At 35.3% G+C, this 19,729-nt stretch overlaps 1 protein-coding gene across 1 annotated transcript in view; it reads left to right on the top strand.

The window, feature by feature from the left end:
• The window catches only part of Hectd2 (HECT domain E3 ubiquitin protein ligase 2), a 70,660-nt gene that overhangs the window by 12,087 nt on the left and 38,844 nt on the right, over window positions 1-19,729 (top strand). Inside the window, exon 2 of the mRNA XM_042689310.1 lies at window positions 5,512-5,638. Coding sequence (XP_042545244.1) covers window positions 5,512-5,638 — 127 coding nt within the window. The remainder of the gene's footprint in view (window positions 1-5,511; window positions 5,639-19,729) is intronic.

Below are 19,729 nucleotides of genomic sequence, written 5' to 3'. Positions count from 1 at the left end.
AGAAAGGAACAGGAAAGAAAATAAAATACTGTTTTTTTTCTGATTGTTAAGATATCAGAGGTTTTCCTAATGTACACTTAGTTTTTGTCATATGTTAATTTCCTCTGATTAGGTGAGTTATTTCTACAGCTATTAAATATCATTTACTATACATCTGTAAAACTATAGAAGATAAAAGCAACTACCAAAGGTAGTTGTGAAAATAGGCTGATATATTTAACATATCTACTTTCACCTGGTAAGTTCTTAATAGTGTTAGCTACCATAGGTAGAGATTCTGTAATATTTAAGAGTACAGTCATCATAATCATTCAGAATGGAATTTGAATTCTTGGACATGGCATCTCAATTCCCCCATTTGAGGTGTAAATGTGTATCTTGTAATACATTAATGCAAGCATCTAAATAGAAGAAAGTATAACAAGGGACTCTCTTAAATGATTTGTTTTAGTATATTATCATAGTAATGATTATTTATTAAGTGCCCATTATATTGTAGGTTCTACACAAGACCCTAGGTGATATTGTCTATGCAGGTAAAACCAGATTCATGGCTCACATCTGTTGAAAACTGTTTCATTTCAGTTAGACTTTTATAAGCTGATCCAAACACAGAAATAGTAACTTGATGAGCAGAACTATAGACAAGAATCAAGGAGCAAACAAAACAAATAAGTGATGTCTATGAGTGGTCCAAAGATCTCTCTCTCTCTCTCTCCCGCCCCCCCCCCCCACGCGCGCACACACACACGGACACACGCACGCGTGCACATGCAAACACACACAAACTTCATCTGTGTACTTTATTCATGAAAGTATCCCTCAAATTCTCATTTAGTGTTCATCACATTTTGATTGTTAGCCTAGTAACTTTTGGTGAGTCTCATACAATTTCAATTTCTTTTTTTTTGTGAAATAAGAGTTAACTACTTTTTGAGGGTATCCTAAGTCCAGAAATTTTTTTAGTTCTTTTCATCTCTCTTACCTACATTAACTTCTTCCTTGAGAAGAAAAGATGATGGATTTACTCTAAAGTAGAAGTCTTATTCATCTACAATGAATATGAAATTTCTAGAGCAGTATGAGGGACCAATATGAAAATAACTAAAATTTCCATATAATAACAAATTGTAAGAGCAAATTGGTGGTAGAAATGGGGGTACCACAAAACATTTTCCAGAGAAGCTTGATAGTGTGTGCTGCTGCTCAAGTTAGCACCAAGCTTCAGTGTTTAAAAACTCTAAAGTATAATGTTGGTCAGAAACGGCTTTGTTTACACATCATTCAAGGATCCAAGTTGATAAATGACATCTCAACTCTTAGTCATTGTGTTACAGTACTAGAGGGAACAAATAGAAGAAAACAAAGTTTCTCATCGGTCTTAAATCATTGATATTGCTAGTCCAGAAGTGAGGGACATAATTTCTCTTTTTTGGCCTATTAAGAGTTCATCCGATGTCTCTGTAAGAGGGTATGGAATGTGTGATGAATATATCAATATTCAATGAACATAAATGCTCCTGTTAAACCATATATGAGCTGATTTTGAAAAGGTAAATAAAGTCAGTCTGGTGATTGAAGAAAGAAGATATTAAAAAGAAACTCTACTGTGAAAGTGAAGTTATCTGTAGGGTAAAAAAGTAAATGATTAAAACTTCTCAACAAAATTTTGTCCAATCGACTTTAACAACTCATAAAAAAAAGTCATATACCATAATCAAACAGGATTCATTTCAGGGATGCAAAACTGGTTCAATATACACAAATCAATATAATTCATCACATTAACAAGAGCAGGGACAACAACTACATGATTATTTCAACAGATGCAGAAAAAGCATTTGACAAGATCCAACACCTTTATGATGAAAGCTCTGGAAAAACTAGGAATCCATGGAACATTCCTCAATATAATAAAGGCTGTGTATGACAGACCTGCAGCCAGCATTACATTTAATGGCGAAAAGTTAAAGACAACAATGTCTACTTTCACCACTTCTCATCAATTTAGTATTAGAATGCCTAGCTAGAGCAGTAAGACAAGATGCAAACATAAAGGGGATCCAAACAGGGAAAGATGAAGTAAAACCCTCTTTGCAGATGACATGATCTTGTATTTAAAGAACCCCATAGACTCCATTCCCAAGTTACTTGAGCTGATCCGAAACTTTGGCAAAGTAGCAGGGTATAAAATGAACCCTCAAATATCAGTGGCTTTTCTGTATGCCAATAACAAGAAGATCACGACTGAAATCAAAAAAGCAAGTACTTTTGCAAAGCCCTACAAAAAATAAAATACCTAGGAGTTAACTAAAGAAGGGAGGACCTCTATGATGAAAACTTTTAAAACCTGAAAAAGGAGAACTAAGGAAGTGGAAAACCTCCCATGCTCCTGGATTGGGAGGATTAATGTGAAAATGGCAATACTGCCAAAGGCTATATGCAAATTCAGTGTGATACCTATCAATATATCAATATCCCAATCTCATTCTTCAATGAAATAGAAGAAGCAACCCAAAAATTAATATGGAACAATAAAAGACCCCGAATAGCAAAAACAATCCTTAGCAGAAAGAACAGTGCTAGAGGAATATCAATACCAGATTTCAAACTCTACTACATAGTAATCAAAACAGCTTGATACTGGAACAAGAACAGACCTGAGGACCAATGGAATAGAACTGAAGACCCAGAAATGAACCCACAGACCTTTAGCCACCTAATCTTTGATAAAGGAGCTAAAAAATAGAATGGAAGAAAGACAGCCTCTTTAGTGCTGGCAAAATTGGTCAAACAACTATAGAAAACTAAAGCTAGATCCTTATCTATCACCTTGCACCAGAATCAATTCCAATTGGCTCAAAGACCTTGAAGTAAAAGCATACACCCTGAAAACATTATAGGAAGGAATAGTAGAAACTCTAAGGCTCCTTGGCACAGGCTGAAATTTTCTTAATAAAGACCCAGAAACAACAAATCAAAGAAAGGTTGGACAAATGGGATTGCATAAAACTGCAGAGTTTCTGCATGACAAAGGACATAGCTAGCAAGATCAATAGAAAGCCTACATACAGATTTGGAGAAGATCTTCACTAGCCATACAATGGACAAGGTCTCATATCTAAAATATACTTAGAACTCAAAAAAATTAACTCCTCCACAAATCCTCAAAGAACTGCCTGATTAATAAGTGGGCTAAAGACTTAAGAGAGACTTCTCTGAAGAGGAAATAAGAATGGCCAAATAGACACATGAAGAAATGCTCAACTTCTTTGGCCATAAAAGAAATGCAAATCAAAACAACATTGAGATTCTACTTCACTCCAGTTAGAATGGTTGTAATCAAGAAATCTAATAACAGATGCTAGATATGGCCAAAAGGGAATCCTACTGAATTGCTGGTGGGAGTGTAAACTTGTTCAACCACTTTGGAAAGCAGTATGGAGGTTCCTCGAAAGACTCCACATAGAGCTCCCCTATTACCCAGCAATCCCACTTTTGGGCATTTATCCAAATGATCACAGACAAGACCATACTAAAGCTGCCAGTACAACTATATTTATCACAGCATTATTTACCATAGCTAAGATACGGAATCAACTCAGATGCCCCTGAGTAGATGAATGGATCAAAAAAAATGTGATATATATATGTATGTGTGTGTGTGTGTGATGTGATATATATATGTATGTGTGTGTGTGTGTATATATATACACACACACACACATACATATATCACATTTTTTTATATATATATATATATATATATACACACACACACACAATGCAATTCTATGCCTCCATCAGAAAGACTGACACCGCCCCATTTGTTAGAAAATGGAAAGACTTGGGAAAAATTATATTAAGTGAAGTAAGCCAGGCCCAAAGAAACATAGGTCCTATGGTTTCCCTTATTTGCAATAACTAGTATATATCTAGGACAAGCAGAAAAGGTGAAAAGCTATGTACGTATGACCATATAAGATGATGCTAAGCGAAATGAACCCCAAGATAGGAACACAAGAGGTTTCATCTTTGTTGCTATTGTTTTAATGTATTTTTGATGTACTATGTGATTTTTTTTGTTTCTTTTGTATGTTCTTCCCCCATGGTATAACCCCTGTTTTCACTGTATTTGATTCTTGTATATACATCTTGTATATACATTTTTCTAATTTGGGGAGGGGAAGGAAAATAACAAAATGCTGAAACAAGAATACAGGTTGAGCCAGGAGCCTGTGGCTCACACCTGTAATTCTAGCTACTTAGGAGGCTGAGATCTGAGGATCACAGCTCAAAGCCAGTCTGGGCCCAAAAGTCCGTGAAACTTATCTCCAATAAACCACCAGAAAACCAGAAGTGGCGCTGTTGCTCAAGTGGTAGAGCGCTAGCCTTGAGCTGAAGAGCTGAGGGACAGCACTCAGGCCCAGAGTTCGAGCTCCACGACCGACAAAAAAAAAAAAAAAAGAATACAGGTTGACCCATTGTAACAATGAGATGTACAAGACACTATGTTGGAAGGAACTTTATCACTTCAGGTTGGGGGAGGGAGGAGTTGGAGAAGGGGAGAAGGAAGGGATGGTAGGGGAAAAACAAAGGATGGGGTAACAATGCTCAATAGGAAATGTACTCATTACCTTGCTCATGTAATTGTAACCCCTCTGGTACAATATCTTTACAATAAAATATATATTAAAAATAAAAATCTAAAAGTAAAAAAATAGTAAATGTTTAGTTAGTCTAACAGACTGGAAGCTGGAACATTCGCATATGAAGATCTAAAAGCCAGGAATAAGTCCTGAGACAGTGGAATCTTTCACTGTCTACATTATTTGGTTTATATGAAATACAGATTAAATATGTATTATGAATTTGGTGGAAAACTGTTAATGGATAGTTTATAGTTTAGATTGCTCTATGAGCCAAGAATCTAAATACATGCAAAAATGACTAGAAAAAATAAACTCTAAAAAGATTTTTATCTTTTTTTTTTATCTGAACTTTTTAAGTTGTATAAAAACATTAGAGTTGTGCAGCAGAAGCATGCTGGGCCCATAAACTTGTATTAAAATGACAAGAAAGACTTCACTGAAATCAACCAGTGAAATATCACATTCATGTAAATTATTAAAAACAATATTTTAGGAGGTTACAAAAATAGTGTATCTAAATATATAGTTAATGGCAGTTAACATTAGTGGAGTATGTACTGTATTATTTTGTATTATTGTTTTGTATGAATTATTTTGTATGAATTGTTTTGTTAAACCCCCTGCTGTCTCTAAGGGTGATTATTCTCTTTACAAACTAGTAGTTTGTAAGAAGTCAGTTTTCATGTATCTTAGAATACTTAAGATAATTTGGTTCTAGCAAAGGTAAATCAGTTGTAAATCATCAGTTTTATCTGTCACTTATTAAATGTCCTCTTATAAATGTTTTGGATTTATGCAATAAAATAATTTAATTACAGAAAGTAGGAGTTATACTGCAATTTTAACTTTTTTTTTTTAGTGTTTGGACAGAGGTGCCAAAGGCCAAATACCCACTTTCAGCAGTTTTGTTTCAACTGTTAGCCAGAAGAAAGAAGCTGAAAATAGAAGTTCACCTACACATCTTGTTTTCCCTAACATCAAGAATGGTAATAGTCTCTCTCTCTCTCTCTCATTCTCTCTGTGTATATATACATATATATGTATATATATAGATATATATAGATATATCTTGGCTAAGAATGGAGTATTCAGCTATTTAAAAGTTAGATTTCAATTACTCATATTTGTTCTGAGTGAATAAACTAGGTAAATATGTACATAAAGAAGCAAAATCATTTTAGATCATTGTTACCTAAAGTAATAATGAAATAAAAACTCATGAATAATAAGTTTGATTAGAGAACCAACTACAATAAGACTTTTATATGTCTTTTTATTGTACAGTTAAGCAGCCTTTCCATCACTGTGACAGATGCTTGAAATAACTTAAGACTGAGTTAATTTGACTCAGGGTTTCAGAAGTTTCAATCCATGTACAGTAGGCTCTTTGATTCTGGGTTGTTAGTGAGGCAGAACATTATAGTGGGAAGGCTGTGGTAGAAAAGAACTTTCCACTTCATGGTAACCAGGAAGCAGAGCAAGAGGCAGGAAGAGGCTAGCGATAAGAAGCTGAGATTGGGAGGATTGTAGTCCCAGGCTAGTCCTAGCAAAAATGTTCTCTAGACCCTATCTCAACAGAAAAATCTGAGCCAGGGTAGTTTTTGTCTGTTATTCCAGCTCTGTGGAAAGCACCAATAGTAATTCTCAATACAGAATATCCTGGGCTAAAAGTGAAACCATATCTCAAAAACAATCAGAGAAAAATAGCTGAATATGTGGCTCAAATGGTAGTCTGCCTAGCAGTTCAAGTCCTGACTTTCCACCCTAGTACCTCTATTTAAAAAAAGAAAAAAAGAAAAAGAAACTAATAAGAACATTGCCATTAGAGAAGTCAAATAGATGGAGCCAAAGACTGTATGTAAATGGCATTAAATTTTTAAAAAAAGTATAATTAGGCCAATAGGATAACCACCTTTTATTTTATTTTTATTTATTTATTTTTTTGGTTGGTTGTGGGGCCTGAACTCTGGGCCTGGGTGCTGTCCCTCAGCTCTTCAGCTCAAGGCTAGCACTCTACCACTTGAGCCACAGCACCACTTCCGGCTTTTTCTGCTTATGTGTTGCTGAGGAGTAGAACCCAGGGCCTCATGCATGTAAGGCAAGCACTCTACCTTCCCAGCCCAAAGGATAGCCTCTTTTTTAAACTGGAAACATACTAGAAGAACATGTAGAATTTTTTTTTTCAAATGTGCAATTACTCACCAACCTAGTAATTCATCTTTTAGGAATTTAGTCTGAGGAAATAATGTGACATACATTTGCAAATATAAAGAATGAGGATTATTTATGAAAGTATTTGAGCCAACCTAAGTGAATTGATTACTTAAATTATGTTCATCTGTATTGTAAATGTTATGCTTCTAATGAAAAAGAATGTGATAAGTATATAAAGTGATTAGAAGAGCACTTACAATGCAATTATAAAAAATTTAAAAGCAAGCTATATAGTTAATAGCTAAAATATGACTCTGATTTTTTTTTTTTTTATGCCAGTTCTGGAGCTTGACCTCAGGGACTGGGCTGTCTCAGAGCTTTTTTGCTCAAGGCTAACACTCTACCACTTGGCCACAGCTCCACTTATGGTTTTTTGATGGTCAATTGAAGCTGGCTTAATAATCCTTAGATCTCAGCTCCCTGAGTTGCTAGGATTACAGGATTGAGTTACCAGCGTCCAAGAGATCTCTTATACTTTGAGCAAAGAAAGGTGCTTACAAATCTGTTACTGTTTTTATCAGGGAGGCTTGAGTGTAAATTAAAGTATAAATCAATCTAATTAAAGTATAAATCTATAATTTACCTATAAATCTATAATTAAAGTATAAATCTATCTTGCTTTATCACATGGAATATAAATTACTTGCGTATTTTAAGTGTCCCACACCATATAAAAAGACAAAGCTATCCTGTAAAGATCTTTTTGTAAGAAGCTTCATAAATACTCTGGGTTTTTAACTTGGGGTCCTATAAGCCTGAAATCAAGGTATGAGTTCAGTTGGGCTCTGAGCAAGAAACATTTCTAAACTTCTTCAGGTTGTGAGCAGAATATTTTCTTTGTGCTTTTAAGACTGATGTCCTATCACCTTGCCCAACTGTCAGTCTGGGATTACTCTTAGTTCCTGGAGACCACACCTACAGTTCTTTGCCATAACATAAGTCTTATAATATCAAAGCTTACTCTTTCAATGTAGTGTTGAATCCCCTTTATGATTCCTCTCTCTTAACTTTGTCCTCTAGAACACTGGAAGACATTGCTTCTAAAGGACTTGTGTGATTAGATTCTTACCTACCTGGATAGTTTCCCTGTTTTAAGGTCATATTTACAGGTTCCAGGGCTTAGAACCTAATTGTATCTTTTTTTGGGGGGTGGGGAGAGCACTCAGTCCAACTCACAATAGAGGGTTAAGAACCCTAAGAAAACTGAAATGCAAAACAAAAAAACTGAAATGCATGCAAGAAAGAATGATAGTGGTTTGAAAGTGGTAGATAACACAAACTTCCTTGTTTGGATTTTTTGTTCACATTCCTTAGCCTTTGATTCCACTCTGTGACTCCTCTCTACTCCTTTCTACACAGATATCTTGATCTCTGAATTTAGGTTGTAAACTCATATACCCACAAGTCTAGTTGTATTGACTCTGAATATGGTTTACTTATTTGAATTTCCACCACTTCTCTGCTTCTCTTTTTTGATGAATGAGACTTTAGATTAAGTCTTCCATACTTAAGCGTATTTGTAATTCTTGGATCATTTGAGAAGCTTTTCTTACTTGCCAAAAATATTATTTCCCCAGAAATGTATCATTCTTGGCCATTATTATAACTTTCTTCTTTTGCTGGTAGCAGAACCTATGCCGGTATTTTCTAACAGCTTGTCTGCCTTGTCTTCAAGTGATATTAGAGAGGCTGCAAAAACCTAGCGTGGGTTTACCTAACAGCTGAGGGATGCCTTTCCTCCCTGTACATCACATGACTAGATATGCCTGTCAAGTTGGCTGTCCTTTTAAAGATCTGAGAAATGTAGGAGTTTTACCTACTATAACAGCTGCTAGAGATGATACATCTTCAGAGAAACAATCTAAAAGATAAGTAATGTAGGAGTTGGGGGACATGTGGGGTGTAACACTGCATTTTCTCTTACTCTTTTATATTATTCTTTCTAAACTTACCATGCCTCTTTTCAGACTTATTTAAAACATTTTTAAAATAGCAGGGAACATATTTTAAAACATCAAAGAAATTCTTTCTCAAATCTTTTAAATATTTTTACATTCTTGGTAATTCAGAAAAGAATGGATATGAACTCTCACCTTTACCTTTCCTTGAGGGCAGTATTTCATTTGCAGCTCAGCCCATTTCATGAGTATTCTAAGTAGAGGCCTGATGTGAAGTCTATAATTTTTCAGACTCTGAAAAAATTTGCCGCCCTAAATTATTATAAACTCTCAAGAAATGCATCTTTGCTAAGGGAATTAGTGATTAGGTCTGGGTGGGTGGGGCCTGTGATCTATTTACAGGTAAAATAACAGACCTTCCCAGTTTCTAAGACTCAGGTACAAACATCAAACAAGCTGTTCTAAGAAATGAATCATAGGGCTTACTGCCTAAGAAAAAGTACTTGCTGCTTTAGAACCCTACCCTAGAAGTATCTCCAAGGCCTCAACCCTATCTCTAGTTTTCCTTGGAAAATGAATAGATTTTGAGCCAAATTTGGAAGATCTTTTCCTAGGTCACAGTGAGTGAATACTTTTGGTTTCGGCTTTTCCGAAGAGGTATCTCAATGAAGTACTTAAAGTATTTTGCTATGTTTATTCATTTTCTTATCTATCCCTTTACTTAATCTATATGATCCTCAAGATTTTATTTCAGAGAAGGAACAGGTTACCTTTTTACATTAAGTCTAAGGGTTTTGTTTTGTTTTGGGAGGGGGGGGTTGTTGTTTTAATGTGTATGCTGGTCCTTTAATGTGTATGCTGGAACTTAAATTCAGGGCCTAGGTGCTGTCCCTGAGCTTTTGTAAGCCAAGGCTAACGATCTACCACCACTTGAGGCAGTGTTCCACTTTCAGCTTTTTGGAGGTTAATTGGAAATAAGAGTCTCACAGACTTGCCTGCCTGAGCTGATCACAGTCTTCAGATCTCAGCTTCCTGAGTGAGTAGCTAGGATTTATAGGGATGAGCCACCAGTACCTGGCAAATCTAAGTTTTTGAGTAACATTTATATGTTTCAACAATCAAAACTATAAAAATATAATTGGTTCAGATGTCTGTCACACTCCTCCCCGCTGTCCCTTGAATTCTTTCCTGTTTCTGTATGCAACAACACATTTGCATTTCCTTCCTTAAAAAAAAAAGAACCACATGCATTATTATCCAGCACCTTGGTTTTTTTCAGTTAGTATATTCAAGATATCTTTCTATATTAGAATACACAAAGTTTCCCTATCCTTTAGCACAACCATATTCCATATACCATTTTATTAATACATTAGAATTTATTCATACTTCTGTTTAAGTTGTGTCAGTTCATTTGTTATTATAAGCAACATCACAATGAAGAATTCCATTTATGACATTGTGGTCACCTATAGTATGTCTATAGACTATTCCTGGCAGTGTGTCCGATCTTACAGTAAATGCTTTGGAGTGGGGAAGGCAAGGGGGAAGTACCAGTACTGAGGCTAGAACACTGGGCCTCGCTCATACATAGCTTTTTCTGCTCATGGCTATTGCTCTACCACTTGAGTCTACTTCTAGCTTTTTTCTGGCTAACTCAACATAAGAGTCTCAAATATTTGTCTGCTTGGACTGGCTTTGAATCTTAATTCTCAGATCTCAGCCTCCTAAGTAGCTAAGATTGTAAGCATGAGCCACCAGTGCCTGGCATTTCCAGATTTACAGTGTCCTTCAGTTTGGAATCCATCAGTCTCTAGGAAGCAGCATCTATGGTACATGTAGCCTGTACACTAAAAATTTACTGAAGGAAGAAGTTGAGAGGCATTTTTTTCTGGACTTCTGTCATATCCATCAGAAGACTATAAGACATTCTCTGAAGATAACCCATTGTAAGGCATCTACCTCATTAAAGATAAACTTTTATAGTCATTATTTTTTAGTATTCTTATAACTAAATCCATAAAAGAACATTTTACTTGTTCTTTTTATTGCAGTTTTGCAAACACAAACACACACACACACACACACACACACACACACACACACACACACACACACACTTCACTGAACTTAGTAAAAAGTCCATCTCCAAGAACCAGTGAATGTATTGCTTTTCTTGGCATTTATGGCTAAAGTCCTGTGAGTCAGAGGATTGTTTTCCCAATTTCTTCCTTTTTCTCTCCCACCTTCAGTTTTATTTTTTGCTAAATGTTCAGAAAAGTCATCTTATAGACACTGATGTAAACACCACCTGTTATGACTCATCCACTCTGGTCTTCCCCTGTTTCAGCTTCATGCCACTAGTGAAGCAGTCAGAAACAGTCCAAAGAACTAAACTGGTAAGAAGAGCCCTTCACATTGTTAATTTATGACCTGCCTCGTACTCACACATTGTCAGCTATGATACAAAATAACCATGTCTTTAAGTCAGCTCTCTCTAACTGGCAGTATGACTAGAAACAGTTACTTAGCCCTTGTAAGCTTTTATTTACTCATTTTTTACAATGAGACAGTTGGGGGTGAGGAGCTGTAAAATATCTTCTATACCTAACATTTATGATTTAAAGGGTAATTTCCCTTTTGTTGTTGGTTTTTGCTTGGTCTTTATTGAATATTTTTTAATTGAGACATTTTATAGTTTACTAGTTCCTACTTTTTGTAGCTTCCAAATAGGTTTCTACTTTACTACTTACTTGCATTAATGATATTTGCCCACTAGTGGAAACAGTAGGGTTTCATAACTTTTCAGGTTGTTTGAATTTTGATTCTGTAACTTACAAACTCTACCATCCTAAAAAAAAGTTAGTCTCTTAAGTAGTTATTTTTTCCATCTGTAAAATTAATTAATGAAAAGCTATTCTATAATGCTAGATGTATGAAAAAGCATTTGAAAGATATTCAGTTCCTTGCTTTATGAAGTAAACTATACATACATGCATATATACATTCATACATATCTATATATATAGAGAGAGAATCCTAAATATATAAAGAGGAGGCAGCACACACTAAATTTGGGGAGAAGAGATTATAATGTGCTAGGTTACCATTACTCATACCATGAACAACTAATTGCATACATTTTTAACAAGTCAAAATATGTCACACATTTTGAATGGAATCAACATTTCCATAATAATGACTAAATTAAAGCACTCAAATTTATTTTAAAAACACTACTAGCACTTCAAAAGACAGCATAATCTCATGCCAATTACATTGCCCCATCCTTTTTTCCATGGGTAATTACTGTTGCTTTTTTGTGGATTCACTCTATGTGAGTATGTGATTCACTCACATAGAGTAAATCCTGGGAAACAAAGGACAACTACTGGAACATCTGACAAAGTTCTCATTTGAATGTGATATTGTATTAGATGTCTAGGAGAAATATGGTTTCCAACTGTTCATAAAGTACTGTAGGTTAGAGCTGTGTGGTAAATTGAGTGTCCTTAGTTGATTCATTCAGCTAGTAGAGTAAAAATGATGAATAGAGAGGGACCTCATCAGTGCACTGGCAATCCAAGAGAAGAATACGAGTTTGGGCTAGGCCCACCTGTTCATTCTATCTTCGTTTAAAGAATAGGACTATAAAGGCAATTACGAGTTTGATGATGACCAGCATCAAATGCTATTAATGCTCAGGTGACCTCTGTTCTGTGCAGAGTGAAACTCTCAGGCCACTGTGATTGTTGGTCCATTGTATAAGATATCTATGTCTGCATTCCTGTTTTTACCTGTTATCTCTCTGGAAGCTTAGATAACCATTTCTTAATCTTTCAAGGTTTTGAAATTGCACAAGTGATGTGCCTAGTAACCTGGGTCTGTTTTTTAATTCCTTATGCTACATATTTAATAGGCTTTTTGCATCCAGCAGATCTGTCCTCAAACTGCAGGACATTTTTTAAAAAATATTTTGTTGTTATATTTCCTTCTTTCTACTTTTCTAGCCTCTTGTTCTAGGTCTTCCTATAATTCAGAATGCCAAACCTTCTGGACACTTCTGTACTTTTTTCACTATTTTCCTTTTCTTTTTGTGCTAATAATTTCAGGAAATTCCTCAAAACCCTTTTGTCCCCTTCTTTCCTCCCTTCCTCCCTCTCTTTCTTCCTTCTTTCCTCCTTTGTCTCCTCATCAACATCACAAGAATGATAGGCAAGCACCATAACCTTGAACTAATATCCCAGCCCCTTATTTTGAGACAGTGTCACTGAGTTGACTAGGCTGAACTCAGACACACTGTATAACCCAGACTGGCCTCAAACTTGAGATTCTTCGGACCTATCTACCCAAGTATCTGGAACTACAAGACAATAAATAAATATTTTAAAAATAAAAGTATACTATTGAATATTTTTATGTATAATCATAAATTTAATTATCAACAGTTCTTTCCATGCCCTGAATAGTTTTTGTTTTTATAGAATTTCATCCCATGAAGACAAGTAATTATAGCTTTTTAGAGTTTCAATGACTTGCTTAATAAAGTTAGTTAATAAAGTTAGTCAGCAATAGGATCCAAGGCTGATACTTTACCATTACTTATGGCACTTAGGATATTAGGGTATAGCATTTTGCAAAAGTCTTTTCATGTCATTACTTCCTTTCCAGCAGTTGAGGATAAAGAACAGGTCCAGATTCCTCTTGTATATGATCTGCATTGATTCTGTTGCCATCTGCCCTGGATATCCAGGAACAATCTGCATGTAGCCACTTAAAGATAATGCTGCTTGGCATGGTAGTACTTGGAGGATCAAGAGTTCAAGGGCAGCTTGAACTACATAGTGATGCCCTACCTTGAAAAAGAAAAAAAATCAAATGCATGGAAGAGAATTAAGTTTTAGCTGGGAGATAATTGTGCACATCTGTAATCCTACCTACGTAGGAGGTTCCGAGGATCATAATTCAAAGTCATCCAGGGTAAGAAAATCTATGAGACTCATCTTCAATTAACCACCAAAAAGCTAAAAATGGAGCTGTGGCTCAAAGTGGTAGAGGTCTAACCTTGAGCAGAAGAATTCAAGGACAGTGCTCAGGCCCTGGGTTCAAGTCCCACAACCAACAAAAAAAAGTCTGAGACTCCTCCAAAATTACCAACATAAAGCTGGGTTGGAGGTGTGGCTTAAGAGAATAAGCTTATAAGCAAGCTGAGCAAGCATGTAGGCTCAGCACTGGCAAGAAAAAAGGAAGAAAAGTAGTGGGTTTTGGGTTTTTTTTTTTAAGTTGGGTCTTTCTTCATTTTGGTGACTGCCACTGTGGATAACTACATATGACACTTCCTACCAGTCAGCCTATGAAAGCAGTGAGCTGGCAAATTTAGCTAATGATTTTAATACCCTTATCTGTAGTTGAATTATGATCTTCACATGTTAAATATACTGCCAGCCCTTACCACAGCCCTTATCCTTACACTGGCTTCAGGGATTTTACTTAATGTTTCTAAGCAACCAACTAAAATTGGCAACAGTATATTAAAAGAAAGGGAAAATGATTACTGCTTATCAATTTAGCACAGAGTGTTCCCAAAGTATTGGATGAATGAAACCTAAATAACAGGTTTTCAGTGATAAATATATTTTTTACTTTTTTCAATGTATTATGATCTCCCATATTGCAGACAAAGTTGCATGTAACAGAATAAAGATTTTCCTATTCTATTTATGATATCACTTTGAGATTTAATTAATCTCCATCAGCATAGTTATTGATTTTTCTCTTTTGAATTAGATTTTAATAAACCATCTGTGAGACCAGGCAGAAAGCCTGCCTCAGAAAACAATGCCTTGATATTCAGGGACATGAGAGCAGCTGTGAGCTGTTATTTTTCTTTCTTAATAACTGAATGTCAGATCCTGTAGTTTGGCTTTCATTCACTGATTTGAGCAAAGGATTTAGCCTTTATTTCTGAGTCAAGTTTTAGTAACATAATATGTTAACATTGTGCATTACTCTGTAGTACAACTAAAACTAGATTCAGTCTAGGCCTCTGGTTCTCACTTCCACCTTTAATCCTCTTGGTCTTGGAATTACTATTTCCCTATATAACAATCTCCTCACTCTCAGGCTCTGCCTGAGATTAATCAGATTTCACTTTTTCCTAGGCATGATATTAATAAAAGTGAGTGCATATTAAAATGTGTATATGTTTTGTTTGTGATTAAGTTAATTTATATTTGAATTAGTCTGCTTGCATTTAATGGTGAGTGTTTTTAGCCCGGTCGAGAAAAGTGTATAGGAAGGGATCAGATACGGTAAGCCTGGTGAAGAGGAAGAAAAACTATAGAGGAGCCCCAAGAGATCATTGTGACAATACCGTTATTGAAGAAAGGAAATGATTATCACTTATTAATTTCCTGCCGAAATTAGTAGAAATTACCAAAGGATAGATATAAAACAATTCACCTTTGTAATTAGAGTTAATTTACACTATGCAAGACTTAAAATGTTTTACAAACTTTTTAAAAACTTTTCTCAGGCTGGGAAGGTGGCTCAGTGGTAGAGTGCTTCCTTTCATGCATGAAGCCCTGGATTTGATTCCTCAGCACCACATAAGCGAAAAAGCTGGAAGTGGTGCTATGGCTCAAGTGGTGGAGCACTAGCCTGAGCTAAAGGGCTGAGGGTCAGAGCCCAGGCCCAAAGTTCAAGCCCCATGACTGACCAAAAAAACCCAAAAACAAAAAAAACTTTTCTCTATGTAAGAATATGATTATCAGGAAAAAAGAATATCTTCAAATGACAGGTCTTTGCATAATCTAATCTAAAATATTTCAGAGGGTGGCATGATGTCATTTATTTTAGAAGACTAATGATTTGTGATATAATTTTTAAAAAACTGTAAAAAAATGAGGGAGGGAAGAAGGGAGGATAAACAATGCCATCATGCAATTCAGTATATACTGTGGATATGTACCTATCTAACTTGTGGGCAGAAATGGGAGGGGAAAATAAAGGAAGGTGGGATATTGTCCAAAAAAATAAATGTACTTACCTGAACTTACGAAATGGTAACCCCTCATACAACACCAATAAAATTATTTTAAAAAATAATTTGCAAAAATACTTAATTTTACTTGCTAATAAATTAGACCTTTGTTCAATTTGTGCCTATAGTGTAAATGACTATAAACTGAATATTTCCATATTTATTAAAGGATATAAAATCATCTGTAGATCTAAACTAAGGGAATTTAATAGCCTATTACGTATTGTCAGTACTACAGTCATCTCACCTAAAACCATTGAACAGTTTGTTTCAATACAGTCATCAGCATCATCTAAGAGCATATTAGAAATCAAATTTTGTGCCCCACATACTCAGGGGGGAAGCCCAAATTTAATCTGTTTAAATAAACTTTCCAAGTGACTCTGATATGTAGTAAAGCTTGAAAAACATTTCTATCAAATACAAAAAACTGACATCTTTATCTTCTAATGTGAAAGTTTGCTTTAAAATATACCTGTGTTAACCACTTTTCCTTTACTGTGACAAAAATACCTGAGAAATGTACTTGAAGGAGAAAGATTTATGTTGGCTCACAATGTCAAAAGTTTCAGTCTATAGTCACTTGACTCTATGAACATCATGTCCAGGAGAGTGTTGCAGTAAAAGCTGCTCACCTCGTAGAAGCTGGGAAGCAGAGAATGGAAGAATCCAGAGACAGCACATACCCTTCAAAGGCATTTCCCCAATAACATATTTCCATACTAAATAGATTTGACTTAGCCTATTGAAGTTTTTGATAAGTCCAAGGATAGACAGATAGATACTTGAATGAGAAGGTGAATAAGGAATAAAAAAAACTTTGTACTTACGGCACTGCTGTGATTATTGAGATGATTGTGTTTGCTTAGTTGAAAATATAGCCTATTAAAGTAGCAATAAAATCAGTCTACCTTGGTATTGTTATTTCTAATTGCGTACATTTAGAATCTATAAAACAGACTAGGAGAAGCAATTGAGCAGGTGACAGGGACCTGTGGAAGTATAACAGGATTCTTGTTATCAGCGCGTCAGGACAGAAAAAGAAGGTAAGGCTAAAAATATTAAAAAAAGATAATGACTAAAAACTTCTTAAACTTAGCAAGAGGCACAACTTCATTTTGATTCCACAGAGCTAACCATATTTTCAAATACATCATTTTTTACCTGCTATCTGACATACATTTAAATTTCACATATGTATAGGTATCATTCTGAGTTCTATATACTGTTGGTCCACGTATCTGATAACACATCAATATAATACTGTCTCTGTTATTATAGCTTCAAACGTTTGGTATCTGGTAGAACAGTACTTCTTTTTCTTTAAAGAAACACATTGGCAATTCTTGTCCCTTTGACCTTCCTTTTACAATCCACTTTTTTAAGCTCCAAAGTGTTGCTGGGATTTTTACTGAATTGCATGGACTCTACAGATCAAGTAGGGAAAATTGAGTTCTTAATGGTATTTAACATTTCTAGCATTAATGTGGTAAACACAGTTTTATCCTTTCCTTTCCTTATATTTACTTAGCTCTTCATACCTTGACAGTTTCAGTACTTTGTTCATAGAGATCTTAACGATTAATAAATCAGTACTTAATACAAAAAACTCAAAAATAGTTTTTTTCTGTTAAATTTGGTTACTATTTGTTGCTACTGTTTAGAAATTCATCTACTAGACTAAATTCAGTTATCTTTAAATATCTAGATTCTTTGAGATTTCTAATTCTGGGTGTCTTTAATAATTTTTTTAATGTCTCTTCTCACTGACTTCTAGAACATAGTTGAATGAAAGTGCTGATCGTAGGCTTGTTCTTGTGTTATATCATTATATCTGAAAAAGAATACTTGTTACTATTTCCCCATTAATTGTGATGTTTGTAACCTTCAAATAGAAGACAGGTGTTTTAAAAATCAAGAATTCAGGGGCTGGGAAGGTTGCTCAGTGGTAGAGCGCTTGCCTTGCATGCATGAGGCCCTGGGTTCGATTCCTCAGCACCACATAAGCAAAAAGAAAAAGAAAAAAACCAGAAGTGGTGCTGTGGCTCAAGTGGTAGAGCACTAGTCTTGAGCTGAAGAGCTGAGGGACAGCGCCCAGGCCCAGAGTTCAGGCCCCATAACCAGACCCCCCCCCCAAAAAAAGAAAAAATATATCAAGAATTCACAATATAGATTAAATAGTTTTTAATAAATTGCTCACATGAGAAATCATGAAGTTCATTTTCTCAACTCTTATGCAATAAAACTAGACTTAAGAATAAAAATTTAAACATACTAGCTTAGAAAACTTATAAATAGCCCCTCTAATTTTTAAAAAAGTAGCTTTGAAAAATTGAAGCTAGACTTAAAGGTTTAAGAAAATAGCAGCTATGAGATTAGCAGTTCATCATAGTTTGTGTGATAAGGCCAATATTATGTAATCAAGAATTATAGCCTTTAATGTTTTCCTTAAAAGAAATGAAAACTTAATGAAATAAATATTCAAATAAATACTGCTCCATCAGTATTTAGTTTTCATGCTTCTTCTCTATTTACTCTCTCTTTAGGGGTCTCTTTAATCTTGTAGTTTTACTACCTTTTATAAACTAAGCCATCACATCTCTCCTGCACTCAAGACTCATACATTTAGTTATCTACTGAATGCCTGCACTTACATGTCTAATAAGCATCCTATCTTTAACATGTCAATAAGAGAACTTTTGATCATTCCTCTTCCCTCACAGAGGAAAAAACAAAAAACCTTGCTCTGCTAGCATCTGCACTTCAGTAGATTATTTGGGTCAGGCTAAACTGTTGATGTAATCTTTTTTTTTTTTTTTTTTTTTTTTGGGTCCGGTCGTGGGGTGTGAAGTCTGGGCCTGGGCGCTGTCCCTCAGCCCTTCAGCTCAAGGCTAGCACTCTACCACTTGAGCCACAGCACCACTTCTGGCTTTTTTCTTTTTGCGTATGTGGTGCATGCCTCAGGCATGCAAGGCAAGCGCTCTACCACTGAGCCACCTTCTCAGCCCCTGTTGATGTAATCTTTGGCATCTATCTTGTAAAAAATGCATTTCTATCTCTCTTAGCCTATCTTCCAACAGGATATTATATTATCTGCATTTAGATTGTCATAAACGGGACAATTTCTTATCAGTTCTACCATTCCAGTCTAATCCACCACCATCTCTTTCTGGATAGTACTATATATTACTATTATAATAGCTATATTATTCTATTATTACCTACTACCTTACCAGATAATAATATATACTAACCTTACCAGATAATAATATATACTATAAAGCATATTGAAAGTTTGTGATACTAACCTAATGACACATATGTCAGTGGAGCCATATACATAGATCATAATGTCCTGCAACATATAAAAGAACTTCATGTATGATAAAAGAAGTGTAAAAAGGTGCGAAGTACTGGGTGTCAGTGGTTCATGCCAGTAATCCTAGCTACTCAGGAGGCTGAGATCTGAGAATCCAGTTGAAAAACAGCCTGGGCAGGAAAGTCCATGTGATACTTATCTCCAGTTAGCTACCAGAAAACTGGAAGTAGAGCTGCAGGTCAAACTGGGAGAGTGCTAGCCTTGAGTGAAAAAACTCAAGGACAGCGCCTCAGCCCTGAGTTCAAGACCCACAACCAACAACAACAACAACAAAAAAAGAGATGTGTTTTCATAAATGGTACTCTGAAATTGGCTACTTGGGAAAAGTTTTTATTCTTGTGTTATAACATAAATTCCAGAAATAATAGATAACATTTTGTAGCATTTACTTCTTGTTGGAAAGTGCCTCACATGTATTATAATGAAGAAAACATAATTAGAAGAAATATATGACCACCTGATCTCTAGAAGTTAAGGCTAACATCATACAAATATGAAATAATAAGCTAGGTGCAAGTAGCTCATGCCTGTAATCCTCACTACT

This window comes from Dipodomys spectabilis, unplaced genomic scaffold (genome assembly GCF_019054845.1).
Source record: "Dipodomys spectabilis isolate Male_0828 unplaced genomic scaffold, ASM1905484v1 ptg000125l, whole genome shotgun sequence".
In the NCBI taxonomy this organism is placed as follows: domain Eukaryota; kingdom Metazoa; phylum Chordata; class Mammalia; order Rodentia; family Heteromyidae; genus Dipodomys; species Dipodomys spectabilis.
Note: the sequence above shows the minus strand (reverse complement) of the source record. Positions and strands in the feature narration are given on the sequence as shown.